At 29.9% G+C, this 21651-nt stretch overlaps 1 protein-coding gene across 7 annotated transcripts in view; it reads left to right on the forward strand.

Annotated features, from left to right (window-relative positions):
* LOC129959635 (liprin-beta-1-like) overlaps window positions 1–21651 on the forward strand; it is an 85082-nt gene that overhangs the window by 40886 nt on the left and 22545 nt on the right. For 3 of the 7 annotated variants that reach the window (XM_056072508.1, XM_056072509.1, XM_056072511.1), the window contains exons 1-5: window positions 2756–3935; window positions 11041–11121; window positions 11210–11323; window positions 12128–12259; window positions 15218–15326. In XM_056072508.1, the coding sequence (XP_055928483.1) occupies window positions 2997–3935; window positions 11041–11121; window positions 11210–11323; window positions 12128–12259; window positions 15218–15326 (1375 nt within the window). In that variant the 5' untranslated portion in view covers window positions 2756–2996. Of the gene's footprint in view, window positions 1–2754; window positions 3936–11040; window positions 11122–11209; window positions 11324–12127; window positions 12260–15217; window positions 15327–21651 lie in introns of those variants that run through there. The other 4 variants (XM_056072510.1, XM_056072513.1, XM_056072514.1 and 1 more) reach the window with 2 other exon arrangements.

Genomic DNA, 21651 nt, shown 5'->3' on the forward strand with positions numbered 1-21651 from the left:
AAATGGTAGTATTGCGTAGACAATTTTAAAATCGTTTTACTATTGTCATATCCTTCAAAATTTATGAGCAAAGTTGATTAACAAACTTATTTTAACTTAAATTGGGAGAGCCGCGGTGACCTAGTGGTAAGGTCTCGGCTTCGGAACCGTAGGGTTTCAGGTTCGAGACCCGATTCCACCGACGAACCGTCTTGTAAGCGGGTCTGGTGCATCTTAAATCAGTTGGGGCCAAACGTTCTCCCGCTGTGTGACGTGGAAGTTTGGAGTGGGGGTGCCAGCTCAGGTGACCTCCTCGTCATCTGACCGCGGTTCAAAATCACGAGGTCCGTTCCAAAATAGCCCTAGTATTGCTTTAAAACGGGACGTTAATATGATTAAACTAAACTTAAATTGAACTGGAAATGTATGTTGGAATTCATAATTATTTTTTATATCTGCTTTTATTCTTTATTTGTATCGTGGATTTTTCTTAATGTATGTATTTTCAAGGTTAAGAGTTGGAAGGTTTTGCAAATCTTTCCAATGGAGTAATTTTTTTACGCTTGTTTCATTTTATGTGTCACATCAGCTAGAATTTCTCCTTTTAGATATGTTTTTATAAAATGTTGCCTCCTTTGAAAAATATAAAGAATATACCTGAATTTTCAGCCATGCTTCCGGAATAAAAACCATTTTAAGTAGACAAAAGCTATCCCTCCCCCATGTCTGTTTCGGATAGGCTTCCGATGAGATACCTACTAATAAACATTTGAAGTGCTACAGATTAGATCTTAAGGGAGATCCTCACTTGAAAGAAACTTTTATTTCTTCCGGACCAAAAAGCTTTGAGCAAATGGCTATCTGAGAAAAGAGCGTCTTGAGTGGCTCTTAAAGAGCCTAAAATTAATGTGTCCATTGAATTATTCCTAAGTAACTCGGGCCTATCTGAATGCAACTAAAAAGCATTACCTATTTTACATATGAAATTTTCATGATTTTTTTTTAAATATAAAAAAATATATGAATCGTATATTTTGTGCAATTTTTCTCTACCTGCTATGAGGCTAGCTTCGGAAATTTTCCGTTTTTTTTTTTTTTTTTTTAGAGAATGTTTATGACAGAATAAATTTCAGTTTTACTATTTTAATTAGTTTATTGTACGAAGAAAAGTTATTATGGGATATTGTTTTAATTTTGTTGAAACTTTAATTAAGTTGAAATTTTAATTAGATTCCAGTTGGAAATTTTTTATCTTTTTGCGTGTTTAGCGCATATATATGTCAACGTTCTTATAATTAAAATAATTCTGAATAAAAAAATATTAAAATTTATTGGTTAAAATTCAAAACGATGAATTGTGTTCTATTATTTTCGCATTCTGAATTGCAGTCGTTGTAAAAGAAATTCGATTTAATGAAATAACAATATTTATTTTTATTCTTCACTGCCTTACATCCCTGAGAAGGTTAATATAATTTAACTGATAAATTTCAGTCAAATGCTTATGTTTTTATGGTGACAGATGCTAGAAATAGAAAATTAATTTTTTTCTGCTTTTTTGACTAATGACTTACTAATATTTAAGCATCATGGTAAGAATGTTATTCATAGAATGTTTCAGATCTTTTAACTTTTGAGAGATATATTCACAACATTGGAAGCGGCTCAAAAATTCAGAATCAAAAATATGTGAAATAACTTTTAATTAAAATATTATACTTCAAAAGTGAGTGTTATCATATTCGGTATCAAAATTTCGTTGCTATATGAATTAATAATTGTTTAAATAAAATAGCTGCGAGCACCACCACCCCACCTTTGAATATTTTGTTTTGTCAATTTTCATCAAATTACATTCATTACTGCTAAAAGATGTATTAAGAGAATTCTGGAACTTGTTAATGTTAATTTATACCCTTATAATAAAAATGTCTGCATAGTTATACATATTTTATTCTTTATTAAATGATTATGCATTAAATGCTTTAATTACCATTGTATCATTGCATTTCCCTTTAAGATATCATGCATGCATTAAGATATAGCGAAAGATTACTTAATATAAACTGTTTATCATTATAAAAACGTGTAATCTAAGAGTGAAAATAAAAAAACTAAGTATTGGATTTGTGCGATGTTTTGATCTTCTGCACTTATCGTTTCGTCCAAAAACCTTTGGAAAACAGGTCCAATTTTTCAACTTTCATATTCCCAAACATAGGAAATGTTCGTTTGAATGTTTTAATTGTGTGAGTATCAACATGTGATAATTTTCCCTACCCCCCCCCCCACCCATTTTGCATTACAATTAATAATCGAATAAAAAGCTTCCTATTTCTTTTATCGATTAAAATTTCATTGATTCCAAAGTGAAAAATATTAAATCCATTTTTAATAAATTTTTAGTTCTTTGATTGATGTATTTTACTAGATGTAAGGTAGTCTTAACATAGTTTTATAAAATGTCTTTCGAATGCAATCTCAAACAAGGAAAAAAGTGACCTAAAAAACTGTTCCTTTTTCTCTTTTTCATTTTAATGAGCTTCTCATTATTTTGAATTAGTAAGCCTGTAGAGCAGCGGAATCGCATCGGGGTCACAACCTGTGTTATTTTGAGGGCACTTTGCAGTGGGGAAAGGAGTGTGAATCGAGAGAGAATGCGATGACTGTACATCATTGGGAAATTACGTGAGCGAGTTATTTTTAAAACATCGCGGATATTTGCCAGAGATGCTGGGCGAGAGAGGGGGGGGGTGGCTTTCTCCCTCACCCCCTTCATCTTCTCCCGCCGTTCCAATTTTGCAGACACTTTTCGACCCGCACCCGAAACAAGCGGCTTTGAAACGAACAAACGTTATTAAGCGACACGTCGGAAAATGAGTTTTTAGGAAAACTAATCACCGCTGTCGATGGGATGCGCTGGATCCTCTCCCGTAAAGTGCAACGGCGAGGAACGCTACAGAATAACCTAAGTTGAGTGTGGCGCCTGCATCAGCCAGTGCTCTCCTCATGAGTGGATGCCAGCCACTTCGACGGAGAAGCGGAAAAACAACGGGAAGCCCTCTTTGGATGGTAAAAGAATTTTTCTTGTTATGAAAAGCCAATCTAGCATGCATGCGAGTGAGAACGGCCTGAAATCTCCTACGGGCGCAGTTCTCTCACAAGACAGGCAGGATGGCGAAGATACGGAAGATGATGACGATGAAGACCGCAGTGAACAAGCAACGGTTGCAGTGGCCGACCTGTGTTCTGCCTCACACGAGTTTGAATGGTTGAGTCCGAATTCACATGAACCCCTTTATTCTCATAATGAGAAACCAGGTGAGAAAGGCGTTTATTCGGATCCACCTCAAGGCACGTCTACAGATGACCAAGGACTGCCTTCTTGTCAAGTGTCTCCTGCCCGATCAGTCCATAGTCGACACAACAAACATCCCCCACATGTGTGGCCTCGTCGACCGGACATCATGGACCACATAAGAATGTCGCCTAATCCTTACAGTGAATTGCATGGATGCAGACGTCACCTGTCACCAATGCGGTCCTCATGGTGTTGTCCATCGCCGCCTCCTCATCCTGTTTGTGTCCACCATGGAGGAAGTATGCTTTCTGGAATGGAGATCGTACCTTATAACTATGATTATTATGGAAATGAGATGCCTTATTTATCATATCATAATTGCTCTTGTCTTCCTCCGACTGGTCTTTCTCACGCTGTTCACCATCATGAATCTCATTCTTGGTGTCGTAATACTTCTCCCCATCATGAGATTATCCGGAGGGAGTCTTCCTCACCCTGTGCCATGCACAGGTCGTGTCAAGGCTTAGGACGGCGGTCACGCTCATCTAGTTCTCGTAAACGAGATTGTTCTCCATCGGCTTTATCTCCTCGTTATTCTCCCGTACCACAGGATCCAGCATCAAATGTACGTCATTCAAGCCAAGAACAGTGGCAGGTCTGTTAAAAAATATTTTCTGGCATCTTTTACCTCGTATCCTTTAATTTAATATTAATAATTTTTAATTGTCTATAACATCGGTATGAATTTATAAAAAGGTGTGTGTGTGTGTGTGTGTGTGTGTGTGTGTGTGTGTGTGTGTGTGTGTGTGTGTGTGTGTGTGTGTGTGTGTGTGTGTGTGTGTGTGTGTGTGTGTGTGTGTGTGTGTGTGTGTGTGTGTGTGTGTGTGTGTGTGTGTGTGTGTGTGTGTGTGTGTGTGTGTGTGTGTGTGTGTGTGTGTGTGTGTGTGTGTGTGTTTCGAAGTTTAAATATGATGAATGTTTGCTGTTTTAAATTATTTTATTAAAATATTAATAAATGATTTCGCTTAACCAGAAACATAATTTTTGGTCATCTTTAAAGATAAATTTGCCGAAAAGTGGATTTTTACTTAGTAGTTATAACATGTTAAACATAGCTTAAATAATTGATGATCTAAAAACTTGTTGTTTCACCATTAACTCTCAAGAAAGTGTGCAGATCTCTGTATATATGTTTCCTATTGAATACATACATGACGACCCTCCGTAGTCATGTTTAAAATAACGAAGTCAAAGTTATTCATTACTTTATGTTAAGTTACTTGTGTGGATTCCCTCACTTGCAGTAAATAAATGTACGACCTGTAAGTAATATATTGGTGAGCTTTAATAATGTGTTTTTTTAATAATAACTATTTTTAAAAAATTGAGTTTTTTTATAACGCTATTAAGCTGTGTGCGGTTAAATAAACATGTATAATACAGAAATAAGTGATATAATATAAAGTTGGATATATTTAGTTATTTTTATATATAAATATAAACTTATAGCACTTTTAATATGTTGCAAGATTTTATTCCATGTTTATATTTTTATAACTGGATTTAAGCTTAAAACGGCTTTCTCATTTCGCAATGTTGAAAGAAGAGTTTTAATAAAAATGTATAGACTGTTTTATCTTGAAAAATATCTAAATAATGAAAAATCATTTTAAAGTAAGTTACTTCTCGCTAATTTATGTTAAAATTATAGGCAATTTCTTAGAACTTCAACGTATTGGCGAAAATAAATTTCTCGTAAAAAAAGAGAAAGAGAGAGAAAATTTAGTAAAATCTAAATTTGTTCATTTAAAAAAAATTCTGTTTAGTCGACCTATTTTTTTTTTTTTTTTTTCTTTTTTTTCTCCTTTTCATGTTACCTTTCGTGTGTTCGTTTTCTAAAGGAAATAGATGATACATGGTTTGACTGCTATTTTAGTATCAAAGTTATTGTTTTTTCTTTTTACTCCTATTATTTGTATTCTCCATTACAGAATTTTGTCCTCCGGTCTTAATATAAATAAAAGTAATTGGGTCTGTGTTATATATATATATATCTTCCGTCAATATAACTGTCAAATTTTTTTAAAACAAATTAATTCAGTTGATTTCGAAATGAGAAAAGTACTCCTTTGCTAAACAACAAACCATTTTTTCTAAATTTCTCTTTTATTTTATACACAAATTTTCTCAACTTTTTCTATTGGTATTAAAATAGTATTTATCTCTCGCTCTCAAATTCAAACTAGGATTTTAAAAAAGTGAAGCATAATATTAAATTATATATAATATTTTAGTTCTGAATATATTCGAAAAACTGTTAATATTTAATTGTCTCAATGTTTCTGTGAAAACTTTCTCATAGTTTTATAAACAAAATTTATGACATTGTCTGCATTTGTGAACAAAATCTGGAGTACTAATTTAGCAGTAATAAATTATGGAAAAATAAATCAGCTATTAGTGCATTTAAGAATCGTTTGGTTCAATTGATATTTTAAATTTAATTTTAAAATGTATTTCAGGCGATAAAGATATCGCAAAATTTTATATAAAACTATTTTTCACGTTATAGAAATGTTCATGAGTGGATTATAATCTCGAGCAACGCCGGTCTATCAACTAGTTTGATAACAGTGCTATGTATCAGATGTGTCATTGTTTCCACATAAAATATCAATACATCAAATAAGTTTGCATTGAAAACATTTCAGTTATTCATTGACAATATTCTTAACGAAAAATGTTCATTGATAATTGGATTGATATATTTTTTTTATTTATTTATTTTTTTTTTTAAGTTATGAGATAGATTATGCTTGCCTTAATTCACTGGTATGATTCTGCAAATTCTAATGAATTCTAATTCATGAGTGGATTTTTTGGAAATTTCATGTTTTACTTGATTCATATCTCGTTTAAAAATAAATTATAGGAATTATTCTATGAATAAGAATAAAATTATTTACATGTTTCTGTTATTCATAAATGATAATTTAGTCAATATAGTGTAGTATCATTTTCAAGATGAAGATATTGGATTTTCAGTGGTCTTCCTATTCTGCTCCATTTTGACTAACAAATCCTTTAAGTTTTGTTGTTCGACGATTAGTTGCTCTTTTTTCCTAGAATATTAAGAAGAGGAATTAACGACACATGAATTGGCTCAATAGTTATTAAATGTAAAAGTATAGAAACTGATAGAAAAGTTATTAAATTTAATAAAGAATAATTCAGAAGTAGAAATTTTTATTGCTCTCCAAAAAGTAGAATATGATTTAGAAAATAGCTTTTTGAAAAACATGCTTTTATTAGCGTATTAAAATGTAAACATTTTTATTTTAATTGTCTCGTTTTTATTCATTGTAATTATAGCGGATTCTTACAATCATTTTTTTTATTCACTATGAAGTGGTGCCTCGGATATGGAATCAAATTTTGTTAGTCAATGAACCACTAATTAAATTAAGAAAATAGTATGTTGTGTTCTTAAGGATAACTCGCAAATGTACAGAAAGTCAGGAAGGGGTGATGACATTAGGGTGACAGGATGTGAATGAAAAATCGATTACAATAATTCATCTTTACAAATATGAAACTAGTCAAGTATAAAATTATTTAAATTAATTATTAAATTATGCTAATTAATTATTATTAATTAATTTATTAAATCATTAAATTGTTAAATTAAATTATTATTAATTATGAAATTATGTAATTAATTTTTATATTTAAAGCTGCTTGAAATAAGTAGGAAAGAAGCAACTTAATTCTTTGTCTGCTTCACTTTTTTGTATTTTTGTTTTTTATGCCTGTTTTTCCCAGAGCCCTGGTTGGTAAACTTCCAAGGATTTTTTGCTTTCATTGTTATTGAAGAAAAAGTTGAATGTGTTAAGAAAGGGAATTTCTTTATTCTGGAGTTAAATTGTAACTCTCTCGTATATTCATGAAATATTTAATATTAAGAGTTGTGGTTTAGATAGCATATTTGTGTTCTCTTTGTTAATAACTTTATACTGTTCTTCCTGGTACATTTTACTTTCATGTAACAGATTTATTTTATATAGTCTTTTGTCATTCTCAAAATTTCTAAGAACTGTCAAATATTTGTACATATTATAAATAACCAAAGAAAGCAAAAATGAAAATTTCTTATTGTTTCATACATTTTAATTCTTGTATAGTGATGAAAGAATTCTCTTATAGTGACTGTTTGTTTTTTTTAATTCATTTATGAATCTATTATTTGATGATGGGATTTTTATTATTTTTCTAGAATTTCCTCTTTTTTTTTAGTTGTCATTTTAAAATATGTATATTTTTGAATATCTTATTTTCCTAAAAATTTTATTCTTTTCCCCTTTGAATTCATGTTCTAACGAACTCATATTTTTACGAACCTGTTTTAATGTTGGTATCTGATTTCAATTTTGTAAGCATCAGCCTTACAAAGTTTGAGCATTGCTGTTTCAATCTAATTTTAACGCATATTTTCAACTTTTTTGTTTTTCTTTTGTTCGAATTTTTTTCTCATTTTTTTTCTTTATGTAAGGTCATTTTACTTGCCAATGTAGTTGGATATGTTCCGCTCAATAAGGATATTGAAAATTTTCGAAAATGAGTGAAATAGCATTATGTTATTAACAAAATGTTAAAAAAGAATTTTAATGTTTTATTACATAATTAGGTCATCATTCGTTGTTTAACTGATCAAAATTTATTTGATAAATTTCAATTCGGAAATTATTTTACATAAATAGAAAGCATCATTTTAAAGAACTTTTTAAAATCTTTTTCAATAAGGAGGATTCAATAAGTTTTGCTAAAGAAAGAAACAGTTTTGTTAAAAATCGTGAACGGTAATTAGAAAAGTATAATTACTACTCTTTTAATATCCATTGCAAGATGAAATTTTTCTCTTTGGATATTATATCCTATAGTGGTCAAGTGGTGGGGGCAAAGTAGACTATAGCTGCCATGGCAGCCAGAAATGTATTGGTATATTAATGTGCAAACGAATAAAATGTGCAATATTAATGATGTATTGGTTAATGATGTGCAAATATTAATGATGTATTAGTGCGAAATGTTCGCGTTTTTTTTTTTTTTTTTTTTTTTTTTTGAGCCAAGGGAAATGGAGAAAAAATACTTTGGCCCGCGCATCTGTATCGTTATTACAATACTGCAACAAGTTTATTATCTGATTATTATCTTGCGACGGTTTTGCCCAGTAGTTTATTTCGGTCTTTTCATCCATTTTATTCGTTTTAACAATGTGAGCTAAATCTAACAAAAATTCCAAATCAAAAGTTATTTTTATGTAATACTCTCCACAATAATATGTATCTTGTGCTTTCGAAATGTGTAATTTATTCTGCGTTTAAAATATTTTTCAAATTGCAAATAATTGTACCTAAATCCTCAATCCTTGTTTTAATTTTCGATTCAGCTTTATTATTCAATTGTGATCTCCCATCATTGTAAACATCGTATTGTATGCAAGCAAATGAAAGTTAAATTATATATATTAGTACAGTAAAACATTTGAATGTTTGTAAAGTTAGCATTAAAATCCCAAGTTTACTTTCAGTTTTTCACCTACTGTTTTTTGGTTCATTTTTTTTTTTTTAAATATTGCTTTAAGAGGTATAAAATTAAAAAAAAAAAATCCTTTTAAAAAAGGATTTATAAGGAAGTTTGAAATAGTTTTTTTAAAAGGAAATGTCTAGACACTTGAAAAAAAATGTCTTAATTATATAAATTAATGTTTAAACTTCAATTTTTTCATTAACATCCTCTTAATTCTTGTGCATCCGATCTGCGACATTAACTGATCCTACGATCAGTTAATGTCGCAGATACTATTAATATGATAAATTGCTTAGGATTTATAAACATCTCTGTTATATGGATTCCTTAACAGAAGCCATGTGACACGACATTCACGAAACAAATATCAATCTACTTAAATAGCAGAGAAAACATTTAAGATGGTTAATACCTACTAGAAAAATTATTCTCGTTGTCTTCAAATTCCAATTTTTTTCTTTTAATGCCTGTTTGGTTTTCACAGTGTCATTTATTATTAAGAGGGACTGAAAAAGTATCCCTTCATAGCCATTTCATCCAGCCTTAGCACATTATAAACGTAGTGGTGTAGCACTGTGATGCTTCACCGTACTAATAAGCATAAGTGAGTGAGTGAAGCGTCAGTATTATTTCTTTTTCCTTCTCGTTAGTAATTTCATTATTATTTTTTTTCTTTCATTTTATTCTCCTCTTGGAGTTATCTTCTTTTAGGTTTTTGCATATTCGATTCAAAAAATTTATTTGGTGGTCAAGTATATTTAAGCTTACGCAATCGGAAATCATTATTTTCCCCTGAAAGTTTATTGTGCGATAGAATGAAAAGTTTCAAACAGTATAAAATTCTCTGTAGTTGCTGAAGTTAAAAAACGGCTTCAAAACTTATTTTTATCTAAAATTTTAAAATTTAAACAGTGTCATGAAATTAAATTTTAAAATCATTTTTATTTATGCACGAAAAGGATCCCCCCCCCCCCTTGAATTTATAACTCAATATTATCAAATCTTCATTTTTTTCAAATTCACTACCATATAGTGTCTTACATATATAGAATCAAAATTTAATTATGTTCATCTCTTAATTGATAATTAAATTCTGAAAATATTAAAATAGTATGTTATCATTGGTAATTCGCTAATATGCAAAAAGTTTTAGAAAATGAGTGAAAAGTTGATTTTTCAAGATTCATTGATTTTTCAAGATTCATTCCTTATATACTTGAAGTAAGACATGTTTGTACCAAGTTTTCTGTTTGTTTTAATTAAAGTTGCCTGAATTGAATAAGAGAACAGTAAATTGGAGTATTTAAGAATCCATTGGAAGTGAACTTGCCCAAAATTTCTTTTAATTTTTGAATTTTTTTTTAGTAAAATAAAAAAAAAAAAATCTTTAGAACATCTATAGTCAATTACGATTCTTAAAATTGCTTTCTTAGGAAGAAATATGTGAGAAAGAGAACTACTTTTGAAGAACAAATGCTTTATTTTTCAGTGTATGTGTAGCTGTTCTAAATAAAGTACAACTTCAGTGTGAACTGTGCGTAAGTTTTTTTAAGGCTTTAATAATACATGTTATGAGATTTTTGAACAATCTTTGACAACAAAGTTCTTACTCTCAGATTCATTTATAGTTTTTTAAAGCAATCGGAGAAAAATGTTTTTGGTTGAAATGTTTAATTAAAATTCTTAGTTATAGTGTTAATACTGTACATCAGCGTATCTCAATTCTTATTGCAGTCTTACCATTTTCGGCTTCCAAAATCAAAGGAAAGTCATCCTCGATATTATGTGCTCTTTGTTGCCTAAATAATTACATGCTAAATCAACATATTCAAAAAAGAAACAAAGCTGCTTCTACCATAATTTCCTTTTATGTTTCTAGCATAATTTCCTTCCATAACCCAATGCTTACACTATATCAAATTGCTGTGAATATTTTCTGATTATTTTTAATAATCAAAGCATTTGTTAAATTTTTTATGTTTATCTATAAATTAACAATAATGCAATATTTTGTAATGAACTTTATTAAATGATTTTTGCCCTTACTGTTCCTTATACCTATACAGCGTTTAATCTTTTCTTGACAATATTTAAGGAATTAATTTGTAACTTATTTTTAGTTGATTATTACTCAGCGTATAAGCAGATATTATTTACGATATATTTTGTTTCAGATTCCTGTAACTACAGAAGAGGCTAACAATTTGCAGAAACTTCACAATTTGGAAAGTGATAAGAAGAATTTGATATTACACGTATGTATTGCATTATGCATATATATTCATTATTAAGAACTGTAATAATAAAATAACGATATATACTTTTGATATTTTTCTTTTACAGGCAAGTGTTTTGGCAGATCAGGTTGAAGCTCAAGGTGAAAAGATCAATGAACTTGAGAAGTTATTGGATCAAAAGAAAGAAGAATTATTACGATTGGAACAAAGCTTGCATCAGGTAAGAGATAAATATCTTTCTGAATGTGTCAGTAAGAGGGGTCTTCATCATTTGATCGTGGCTCAAAATTACAACATCCCAAAATAGTCTTGTTTTGCTTAAGGGGGGGGGGGAGCGGAATGTTACTATAAATAAATTAAACCAACTAAATTTGACAGTCTTTTGACTGCAGATGTGTTCTGTATTAACAAATTTATTTTGTTAGATATTCCATTATTTTCGTCTTGTAATAGGTAAAAATCAACGAGGTTTTTTGTGTTATAAAAAAAGCATAATTTATTTATGTAATAAAATATAAAAAGAATAGTGGTGTAGAATTTTAATTTTTAACTTCTGAAAAGCACTAATGAACCATTTTATCTCAAATATAATTACTCTTAAATTGTTGCTCCTGTCACATATCTATTTTATATCAATAATTTGTTCTATTCAGATTTTTCCTACCATGCCGTTTAGTGTAGCATTTTCAAAGGCAGCTGAAAACTGGAAGCAAAAAATAATATGTAGAACGAATCAGTCTCATTAAATAGAAGCTGAATTCATTAGGGAATTTTTCTTTGGATTAATGAAAAAGAGAGGGAACATGACCACCAGTTTGTCATAATGGACTGCATTTAGTAATGATCTATATTTTAATGATCTTCATCAATACTAAATACGAAACAAAGTAGATAATTATTTGAAATCGTATTGCCAAGAATATTAAGTTCTAGTACAGTATCATTAAATTTTGAAAATTCTGAAATATATAATATGCTTGCCAAATTTTGTGTACGTTATTTCTTTTTAAATTTTTCTTTTCAGGAAGTTTTAGCTCGTTCTTCTGCTGAAAATAGTAAATTAGAACTCATGACAGAACTGTCTAATTTGAGACTTCGCTTAACTACTGTAGAGAGGGATAGAAAAGAAAGTGATGAAAAATGCCGGAAACTAGAAGTAAGAATCTTACATATATCAAAATGCAACCACTTACTTGCAGATAGATTTTCAAACTACAAATTCCTGTACGTTCGTGGACATTAAAAATTAATATGTAGAACGAATTAATTTAAGTAGTTTAGAATTTTTATTAACAGGTTTCAAAAAAACATTAACTGTTTTATGTAGTATCAGATGTTTTTTCCGTGCTGAGAGTATTTCACAATCCCCTTTTAAGTAATGTGCTGTTTATAACAATATTTGAACAATTTGTGACACAATTGTGCTGGTTTCCGAACTGTAGTTCTCTTCAACCGCGTCACGTTTTTTTTCTCTATACTTATGTGAATATGGAAATTCATGCCGACTGAACCCATCCAGATTAGTATTTACGGTCATGTATTAGCCGGCAGAGAAAACTTAACACCAGCCAGCACGTCAAAAACTCGGCGGCGATCCATCGGGCAGGAGGAACGCATTGTTACCCCGAGAAGTGCACGGCCATCCAAGGGGCAATTCTCTGAAAAACCATTGAAGTTGTTTTATGGCCTAGGATACTGTGTCCGCTATTGCTGTTTTAGAATAAGCGATGGGCCGCTGTCTGCTGTGATCTGTCAATTTCCCATATCAGACCAGCTAGAACTCTCGCATGTTTTGGATTCCGGAGCTATTTTTGAGCCTAAAATTCGTCAAATATTTCTAGTTTCCCTGTGAAAAAAAAGTGATATAAATAACAAAATAAGATTAAGATTAAGATTGTGTGTGTGTGTGTGTGTGTGTGTGTGTGTGTGTGTGTGTTAAAATGTCCGTTGAGTGACAATTAAATTTCTATTTTTATTTTTTAAAAATGTCGAAATATTGCTTATAAAAAGAAATAGTCATAAGTACTCACATGATTTTTAAAGATGATACCGTATTATCTTTTTAAATCAGTTTTCAAAAGCTGACGTGGTAGACAACAGGTGCGGTTATTTTGGGACCCAGGGGTTAAAAGTTAGTCAAAAACAAGTCGAAAGTCTAAGACAACAAAATTGTTGTTCCCCTGTGGAATTTATGAAAAGTCTTGAGTTCAAATTTTTTAGTTATAATTGCATTCCTTTTCATGAAAAGAGAAGGGAATAATAGTGAGGAAGCTTAAAGCCTATGTCCAGCACTTCTCAATCTTCAGTTAATTATTAAATTCTCATGTGGTTGAGTTTTACTATTTTAATTATTATGTTGTGCGTTTCTTTTTATCTTTCGAGATTTTTTCTGCTCGATTTTTTTAAGTGCATGTATTTTCAGAAAATTTACCTGATTATGATATAATGTGTTATATTTGTTTATAACAATTAGGCACAATGCTTATGCTGTGCACATGTTTATTTATAATTAAACCTATTTTATTTCCTGTTATTTTCTCATTATTTGTCAAGCCTTTATAATAAATTAGTATTTCTGTTTATGAAATATTAGAATTGCATATACATTTCTAACATCTCTGTAAAGTTCACAAATGCAACTCCTCTTTCAATACTTATGTTTGCTAGATCATCATCTTTTACGAAAATCATTTATCTAGAAATCATAAGTATTTTTTCAATGAAGTTAAATAAATTGAAAGTGGTTGGAGTATTCTAATTCAAGTGTATTTTCTTTAATATTGCAAAATTTGGAATGTAAATTTGAGCAAATTGATAGTGTGTTAATAATTTTACAATGCAAATCTGCATCAAAATCACAAATGTTATTGTTTTCACAATAAGATTATTTCTGAAATATATTTTTAAAAAATGATTCATTGATCATTGAAATATATTCTTGTGATTATTGCAAAAATAATCATTTCAAAACAGGACCAAGATTAGAAAGTGTGTATATTGCAAATACTAATTTTGGAAGCGGTTTTCATGTATATATATTGTTTTATTATTTTATGAAACATTTGAAATTATATTGAAAAATTTGTTTCGTGTCAATTTTATTAGATACTTTGTTTTCGCCTTATTCCTGTACAGTGCCTTGCAGGTTTTATCATAACTTTTTGCAATATATTTTTTCCATTCAAATTTTTTTTTACTTGTTATAAATTTTTGTATTACTTTCATACCAAAATCAGTTATCAGACGCGAATTTCAGTTTTTATTTTCTCAAGAAGAATATTCTTAATAGTGATATTTCCTAGTGCATCTGCTTATAAACTGAATTTTATTTTGTATAAATTTCTTGGGAATTCTAATTGCTTTAGATATTCAATAAGTTAATTTTTAAATCCTTTGTAATTCTGTTGAATTATGAAATTTGCCTTTGATTAAATGAAAAACTTTGTTTCTTAAATAATTGATTTTTTGCTTTTAATAATTTATGTACTGAATTTTCTTGGATTTTAAATTACAATTTTGGGTAAATAAATTACTTTTGTTGGCAGTGCTTTCCTTTCTATTTAAATTGTCGTAAATAATAATGGTTTTTTAACTTGAGATATTTTCTGAAGTGACTTCCAAGTTATATTATATATTGATGATAATTGCTGTTTCATTTGCTATTTTGACCTCTTTCCTTTTCATTTTCATTTTCAAATTTTCTACTTTACTATTCTATATTCCTTTAAATGTATGAATAATTTTTATTAGAAGCTTGTTAATTTTATACTATCGTTATCTGAGATAAATCGTTTTATGTACTCTCTAAATATTAGACATAAATGTTGTAAATATTTTAGATTTTGAAGACATTTTTATAATTGTATCTACTTTTTCTATAATCATAGAATCCATTTTTAATAGTCTCAAAATTTGTACTGAAATTCAATTTTGGAAGTGATAGTAAAAAAGAAGAATGCTTTTATTTAAATTATAAATTAGATGTGTTAATGTCTATGTTTTATAATTTTATGTGTTGGCTTTTTGTAGAAGTTAATTATTTTGCATCATTTTTCTCTTAAATTATAAATTTTGACTTGAAACTTTATAACTTAGTATATTTTTACCTATATAGAATGAACTTATATCGCTACAAACTCGTCTCATTGATCATGAAACAGAGCATTCAATTCTGAAAGGAAAATTCTCTCATAATGGCTCTTATATCTTAAATGCAAATGAAGGTAAAGAAATGTTTTATGAATTTTTTCTTAAATTTTTTATTGGTGTTTTTTTTTTTTTTTGTTATTATTATTATTATTATTTGACCCTAATATTTTATGATTCCAATTGCTGTATTAGATTAGTGTAAATATTTATATTTGAAATTTGATTCATTTATCAAACTTATTAAAACTTTCCTATTTTAAGACAAAAATGCTATAAGTAAATTATTTTATTCATTAATAATTCTAAATTTGTCTAAACTTTTTTTTAAAAAAAAAAGCATTACTTCCTGTGTGTAGGGTTAAATTTGTTTTAACATTTAATTATAAAATATGTCATTTTCAATTTTAATCCAAGGATTTACTGTTGCATTTATTTATATGCATTTTAATTCACATAATCAAAATTATATTCATGCTTATATTTTCTTTTTATAAAAAAAATGCCCTTAGCTAAGATTCATGTACACTTCAGATGTAGAGATTGTAATAATGACAGTCCAGTATATGTTTCATTTTAAAATATCTGCATGAATATAATATATGAAAGGAAGATAAGAATTGATAATAGAATTGTGCACCCCCTAAAAATTTGTGTAAATTGTAATATTTATTGAGCCTCCTGTATGATGTGTAAACATTCGGCAGAATTTTATTCAATTAAATATTTTATATTAGTTTAATGGCTTGATATAGATTCTGAACTAAAATAAATCCAAGTTACCTGCTCATATGTATATATGAAGATCTGGTTTAAATTGCCTATATTATAGGAAGTGGATTTCATTTTTTTCTTTTCCTCTTTCTGTGTTTAATTGTTGTTTATCCCTTTTGCAATGGACGTGTTATATATGCATCATCTACGAACGTTTATCATAGCCGGTCTTACCACCCGTGCATTGCCGGAAGTTGAGCTCAGGGGACAGCTGATGCATATTTGCATTTTTAAAGGCCACTAGATGGCTCTGTGTCCATTACTTTTAAACTGAACATAATTTAAGTATCCTGACCTTCAATTAGCTCATATTCTGCCTCACTTTTTGATTCATCAGCTGTTGCAGGGAGGGGGTAACCGCAATGTAAATAAACATAGCTGGATTCCTTAACTTCCCACGTAATGGAAACATTCTCGCGTTTCTGCTCTTACTCCGAATTCTATTTATTTATTATTTTTTATTTTATTTTTACTACTATGCAAGGTCTGTTTGAGTTTTAAAGTCAGTTCTATTGCATTTAGCGAAGCATTCAGATACGTTACGTATACTTCCTTTTGCATTTCGGAATGCCTTGAATTCGATTTGTTTTGTTAAGGAAATGTTATTTATCAGAAGAGGAAAATCTCTCATTATGAATAATACAAATAATCTCACAGATGAGAGTGGTGATTCTTGATCTAAAGAATTAGAAATCGAGATTTTGAGTGATTCTGATATGGATATTTTTTCAGAACCTGAGCTCACTGCGTGCTTGCCTTCTATTTATTTTGTATTTTTGAATTTTTTTAATACTCCTTTTAAAGTTTATTAATGTATTTTGTCTATTAAAATTTATGTATAAATTGAATTGAGCTTATGAAAATTATTTCACAACGTTAATGAGTTTTTTAAAATTATATTTTAATGTAAATTAAATGAAAAAGATTACTAAATGCTAAATTTTACGTATATGACAGCTGAACTAATAATACAAATAGGTACCAAAAATTACGATTTTAGGACTTAAATTTTATTTTTTATAATTTTTTCAAAGTTAAGCTTAGCGACGCCACACCCCATCATGTGGGGTGTTGCGTCGCTAAGCTTAATTTTTCGTCCCGAAAGGGTTATACTATTGTTACGAAAATAAATAATTCCGTTAAACTCGACGACGGGTTCGCCTGTAGTGTGTGTATGATGTAATACAGTCAACAGGCCTTAGTAATAAATAACACTTTTTATTAATATGAATATACATACGACAAATATACTGTCGAGACGTACACAAGCAATACACAGCAGCACGCTTAGAACAAACAGCAACCCACAAGTAGTAATGGATAGTAAACAACGACCACTGCATACAAAGCGGCCATACAAAACTCATCGGGACGAGGTAATCTACGTAGCTGTTCACTACGGTTTCTCTAAACGCGTACTATTCTCCTCTTGTCTCCTCGCTGTAGCTGTAAAAACAAAAGCCGACTCATAACTATATGACTGGCTACTCCACACATCACTCGATGTTGCATCAATTCTTGTCTCCAAAACTCGGCGCATTGTACCAATTCTCAGTTCACTGATTGATTGAGCTCTACTCAACGCTTGCGCTTCGTTTGACTCATGCAACTAATTCGTCGTTGATTAACTGTACTAATTTCGGCTTGGACAGCCGGCCTTGTATAGCTTCCGGAGTGGAGTGGAGCGGAGCGGAGCAGAGCAGAGAATGTTCTCGAAGAATCATGCATAACTTGCCTATGTTGGTCCTATTGCCAAAATTCCAGATGATTCTAGTATCACCCTATTGGCGCCAAATGGTCGCCAAGCCGGAGATCATTAATCCGGCGTCCAATCAGCATCCAATAGAGCTGTCTATAAAACAGAGGCGGTGGCAAATATTTGCCGACGAGGAGGCAAGACAAATCCAACAGGGGGGCAAGCACAATATCTCTAATTTGTCTTCAAAATAACTCATAATAATTTTTATATTTAATTAAAGGAAAATCAAGTACTATATAGCTTCTTTTTTATTCAGATCCTGGTCCTTTCTTATATTGTTAAAGATATTTGTAAAGATAATTGTTAAAGATATTTGTAAAAAAATGTTCTCGGCTTTTTTTACTGACCTTCAAAAGATCGCTAATATTTGAATATTTTTTTTATGGGACTCTTGAGATTTAATTGCACTGAGATCTAATTTTAGAAAAAATATGGTTATATTTCATTCTAGATTGTGGCATACAGATTGCTCTTATTGTGGAAACTATGTAAAATGAATGTTGAAAGAAATTGTTTTATTAAAGAAACTTTTCCAGAAATCCAAAAAATATTCGATGTTTTCACCGAAAATCGATTTTTCAGCTTAGTCCCACTACGTAAAATATTAGTTAAATGAGGATTGCAGCAGTATGCAGGAATTCAGGTGTGTTTCGAATCCGAGGAGATTAAGTGCGCAACAAAAATACAAAAAATTACATTTAATGCAACAAAAATTTACTGAAGTTCTAACACCGTCAATGTCGAATGCGGAAAAGATACAATTATGTTGCTTCTTAAGAAAGCTGGAGAAAATATTTTGTAGATATATGTACAAACTTACTATTTTATGTAAGATATGAAAAATAATTTATTTTTCCGTATATATGTAGGCTTTAAAAAAACCAATGCATTTTATTAAAAAAGTTAGATCTTGAAAATGAATTCCCCTATCTTCATTTTTAGGCATGCGTTCTTATGGTTAAGTACTTTTTTAATTTAAAGTTATTGCAAGCTAATATTCCTCCCAAAAAGTTAGTTTTATCCCCTCAGTTGCATGCATTGGTTTTTCTTACCCCCTTCGAATACAATGACGAGTCTGATTCGCTATGGAATTATTAAATTTTTAACTATAAATCTGCAATTAAGAGAAAATATTAAGTAATTAAATATTAAGTAATTTAAAATGCAAAAATCACTTGAAAACGCATAATTACCTCAAATGCCCTTATATTATTCTAGGGATTAAAATAACAATAATTATCCCAACTAAGATCTGCCATCTAATTAGGAAGTTAATTCGTATGTCAAAGGGTTAATGTGTAATACATGGATATTCTATGAATAACAATTTTAATCATCCTTTTATCAAGACATCTTTATATAAAGTCTATTAAAAATGTAGAAGCATCTGAAATAATATTGTTTTTGCTGCGAATAGTAATTGAAAGAAAAATAAAATAAAAAGATACTTTCCCCGATTACATAGTCATAATATTGAATGCAAAGTTTGAATAATTTAGGTAGTAATATATATAACAAATTTAGTGCATGCGTGGTTACTCTTTTAGTGTAGCTAAAAATATAATATTTACTTATTTTTTGTATCAAGTATTGTTTTTTGTTATCATTGGAGTCGGTAGTACTTGTTTAGTGTAATAATTATAGCCTGATAAATTATATTGCAAAAGAAAATAGATATTTTACTGCTAAATAAACTTAATTTACAATTATACAATTTACTTACTCCAGTGATTTATAATGAAGCCACATAATTTCGCAACAGCAAAGTAACTCATTTTAGCATGCATATGCACAAGAGTATTAAAAAAAGAAAAAAAAAGTGTTAGATTAAATTTAGTTTAACCATTAACTAGATTTTAGTCAGACAGTTCTCATAGTGAAATGAATAAAATAAATTTACCAATTCGTTACCGAGGAAGTAATAATTATATGAATAAGACGACGATTAACTTTAGAACTTGAATTTGAATGATGAATTATGAAAAACAACTCTATCTTCCTATTCATGAATAATGTAAAAGCTTCAATTTCTCTAATAATTCCATTGGCAGGTAATCGAAGTGCTGGATGAAAATAATTTTTTTTTCCATAATCTATGATAAAATCTTAGCCAAGGGACAAAGATTAGTCGGAGAAAATGTGACTGTTAAATATTCTGCAAAATTTAATATAAATTATATGCTGAATGAATATTATAACATCTAAATCAGATGCCTGAGAATTTGGACTTAACGTCGTCGATCTCCATAAGCAACAAAATCTTAGTCTACCGATCAAAATTCTTTGGGAAAATGCGACATGTCTTATGTCTTATTCATATATCGCCTTGTCGGTTATATTGCCCAAAGTAATGATAATTAAAAGCTTGATGAGCGACATTTGAATCAAATGTCTGAAAATCTGTGGATATAGTCTTCGACATTCATCATATTCAGTTCACAGTCGGGCCCCTAAAAATTGTCGGGAGAATGCGATATCTCATTCACTTGTCGGATATATCGCTAAAACAAGTGCAAGTTATAAATTCTATGAACATTTTAATCAGATGTCCGAAAATCTGCTGACAACTTCTTCCGACACTCATCGCATTGAGTTCATAGTCGACCGATCAAAAATTGTCAGCAAATTGAGCCTATCACCTTGTTGATATTTTATTCACTTGTTACCTTGCCGGTTATATTGTCAAAAGCAGTACAAATTATAAGCTGAATGAACGACATCTGAATCAGATGTCTGAAAATCTGCGAACTTAACGTCTTCGACATCCATTGCATTCAGTTCTTAGTTAGCCCATCAAAAATTTTCGCAAAATACTCCATATTATTTTGTCTGTCCATATGGATATTTTGTCTGTTTACAATATATTAACTTCAAGTTGGTTTTTAAATAATTCTATAACCATCCTGAAGTGGTGAACGCTTTTGCGGAGAAAACTCTGAGAAACTCGACGCCCCCCCCCCCCCTGCTACGCCGCCTCTGTTATATAACTATCTTCCCTACGATGGAATTATCTGTACTGGGAAGCAACATTACAAATTCGTAACAATATAAGCTTGGAAATTCTAGATATATTTGTTTTTCAGACCCTTTGTAAAATATTTGTGTTTTAAAAACTGTGGACAAATTAGTACATTCATGTTTTTATGTTTTGCCAAATTTTTAAAACTCCAGTGCCTGCTTATTCATTGTACCATTCGATATTTAAAAAATCAAGAGAAACTTTTCGCCTTAGATATAACTTTTTTTACTTTAAATGATTAAGTAATATTTTTGTATGGAAGATCAATTTTATTTTCTCAGTGCACTTATTGTGTTATTTTATTTATCTTTTAGCTAGAAACTAATGATATGTAGTAAAAAAATTTCCATCCTGATTTTGTGCTACTGGGTTCTTTTTTCATCCCTTTGTATTTTTTATGTACCTTTATTTTTTAAAATATTTAAAATTAGTAAAATATCATTTTATTAATCAAGTGCAGAAGTGATTGAAAGCAAATTCTTTTACCTGGAGATCAAGCAATCGTTGCAGTGGAATTTTGTAAACATTGCCCTAAATATTCCCGAGATTTTAATGTTTCAAATCCTATAAAATGAAATCTTTAATCCTTAGGTGTGTATGTAGTTTACTTTATTTTAAAATTTGTAGAATTTAAGTGATTTTAAAAAGCTATTATATTTTTTACTATTGAAAGCTATTTTATTCTATCCATTTTCATCTAACATTTTCGGATTAACGGGCTTTATTTAGTAAAGTAACTGTACTTTCTTCATTTTTACCTCTCAGTTTCTGTCTTAATATTTTAGACCTCTAATCAAAATGGTCGTCGTGACGCTCTCTCTCCCTACACACATGAGTTTAATGCAATCAT

This window comes from Argiope bruennichi, chromosome X2, assembly GCF_947563725.1.
Source record: "Argiope bruennichi chromosome X2, qqArgBrue1.1, whole genome shotgun sequence".
Classification (NCBI taxonomy): domain Eukaryota; kingdom Metazoa; phylum Arthropoda; class Arachnida; order Araneae; family Araneidae; genus Argiope; species Argiope bruennichi.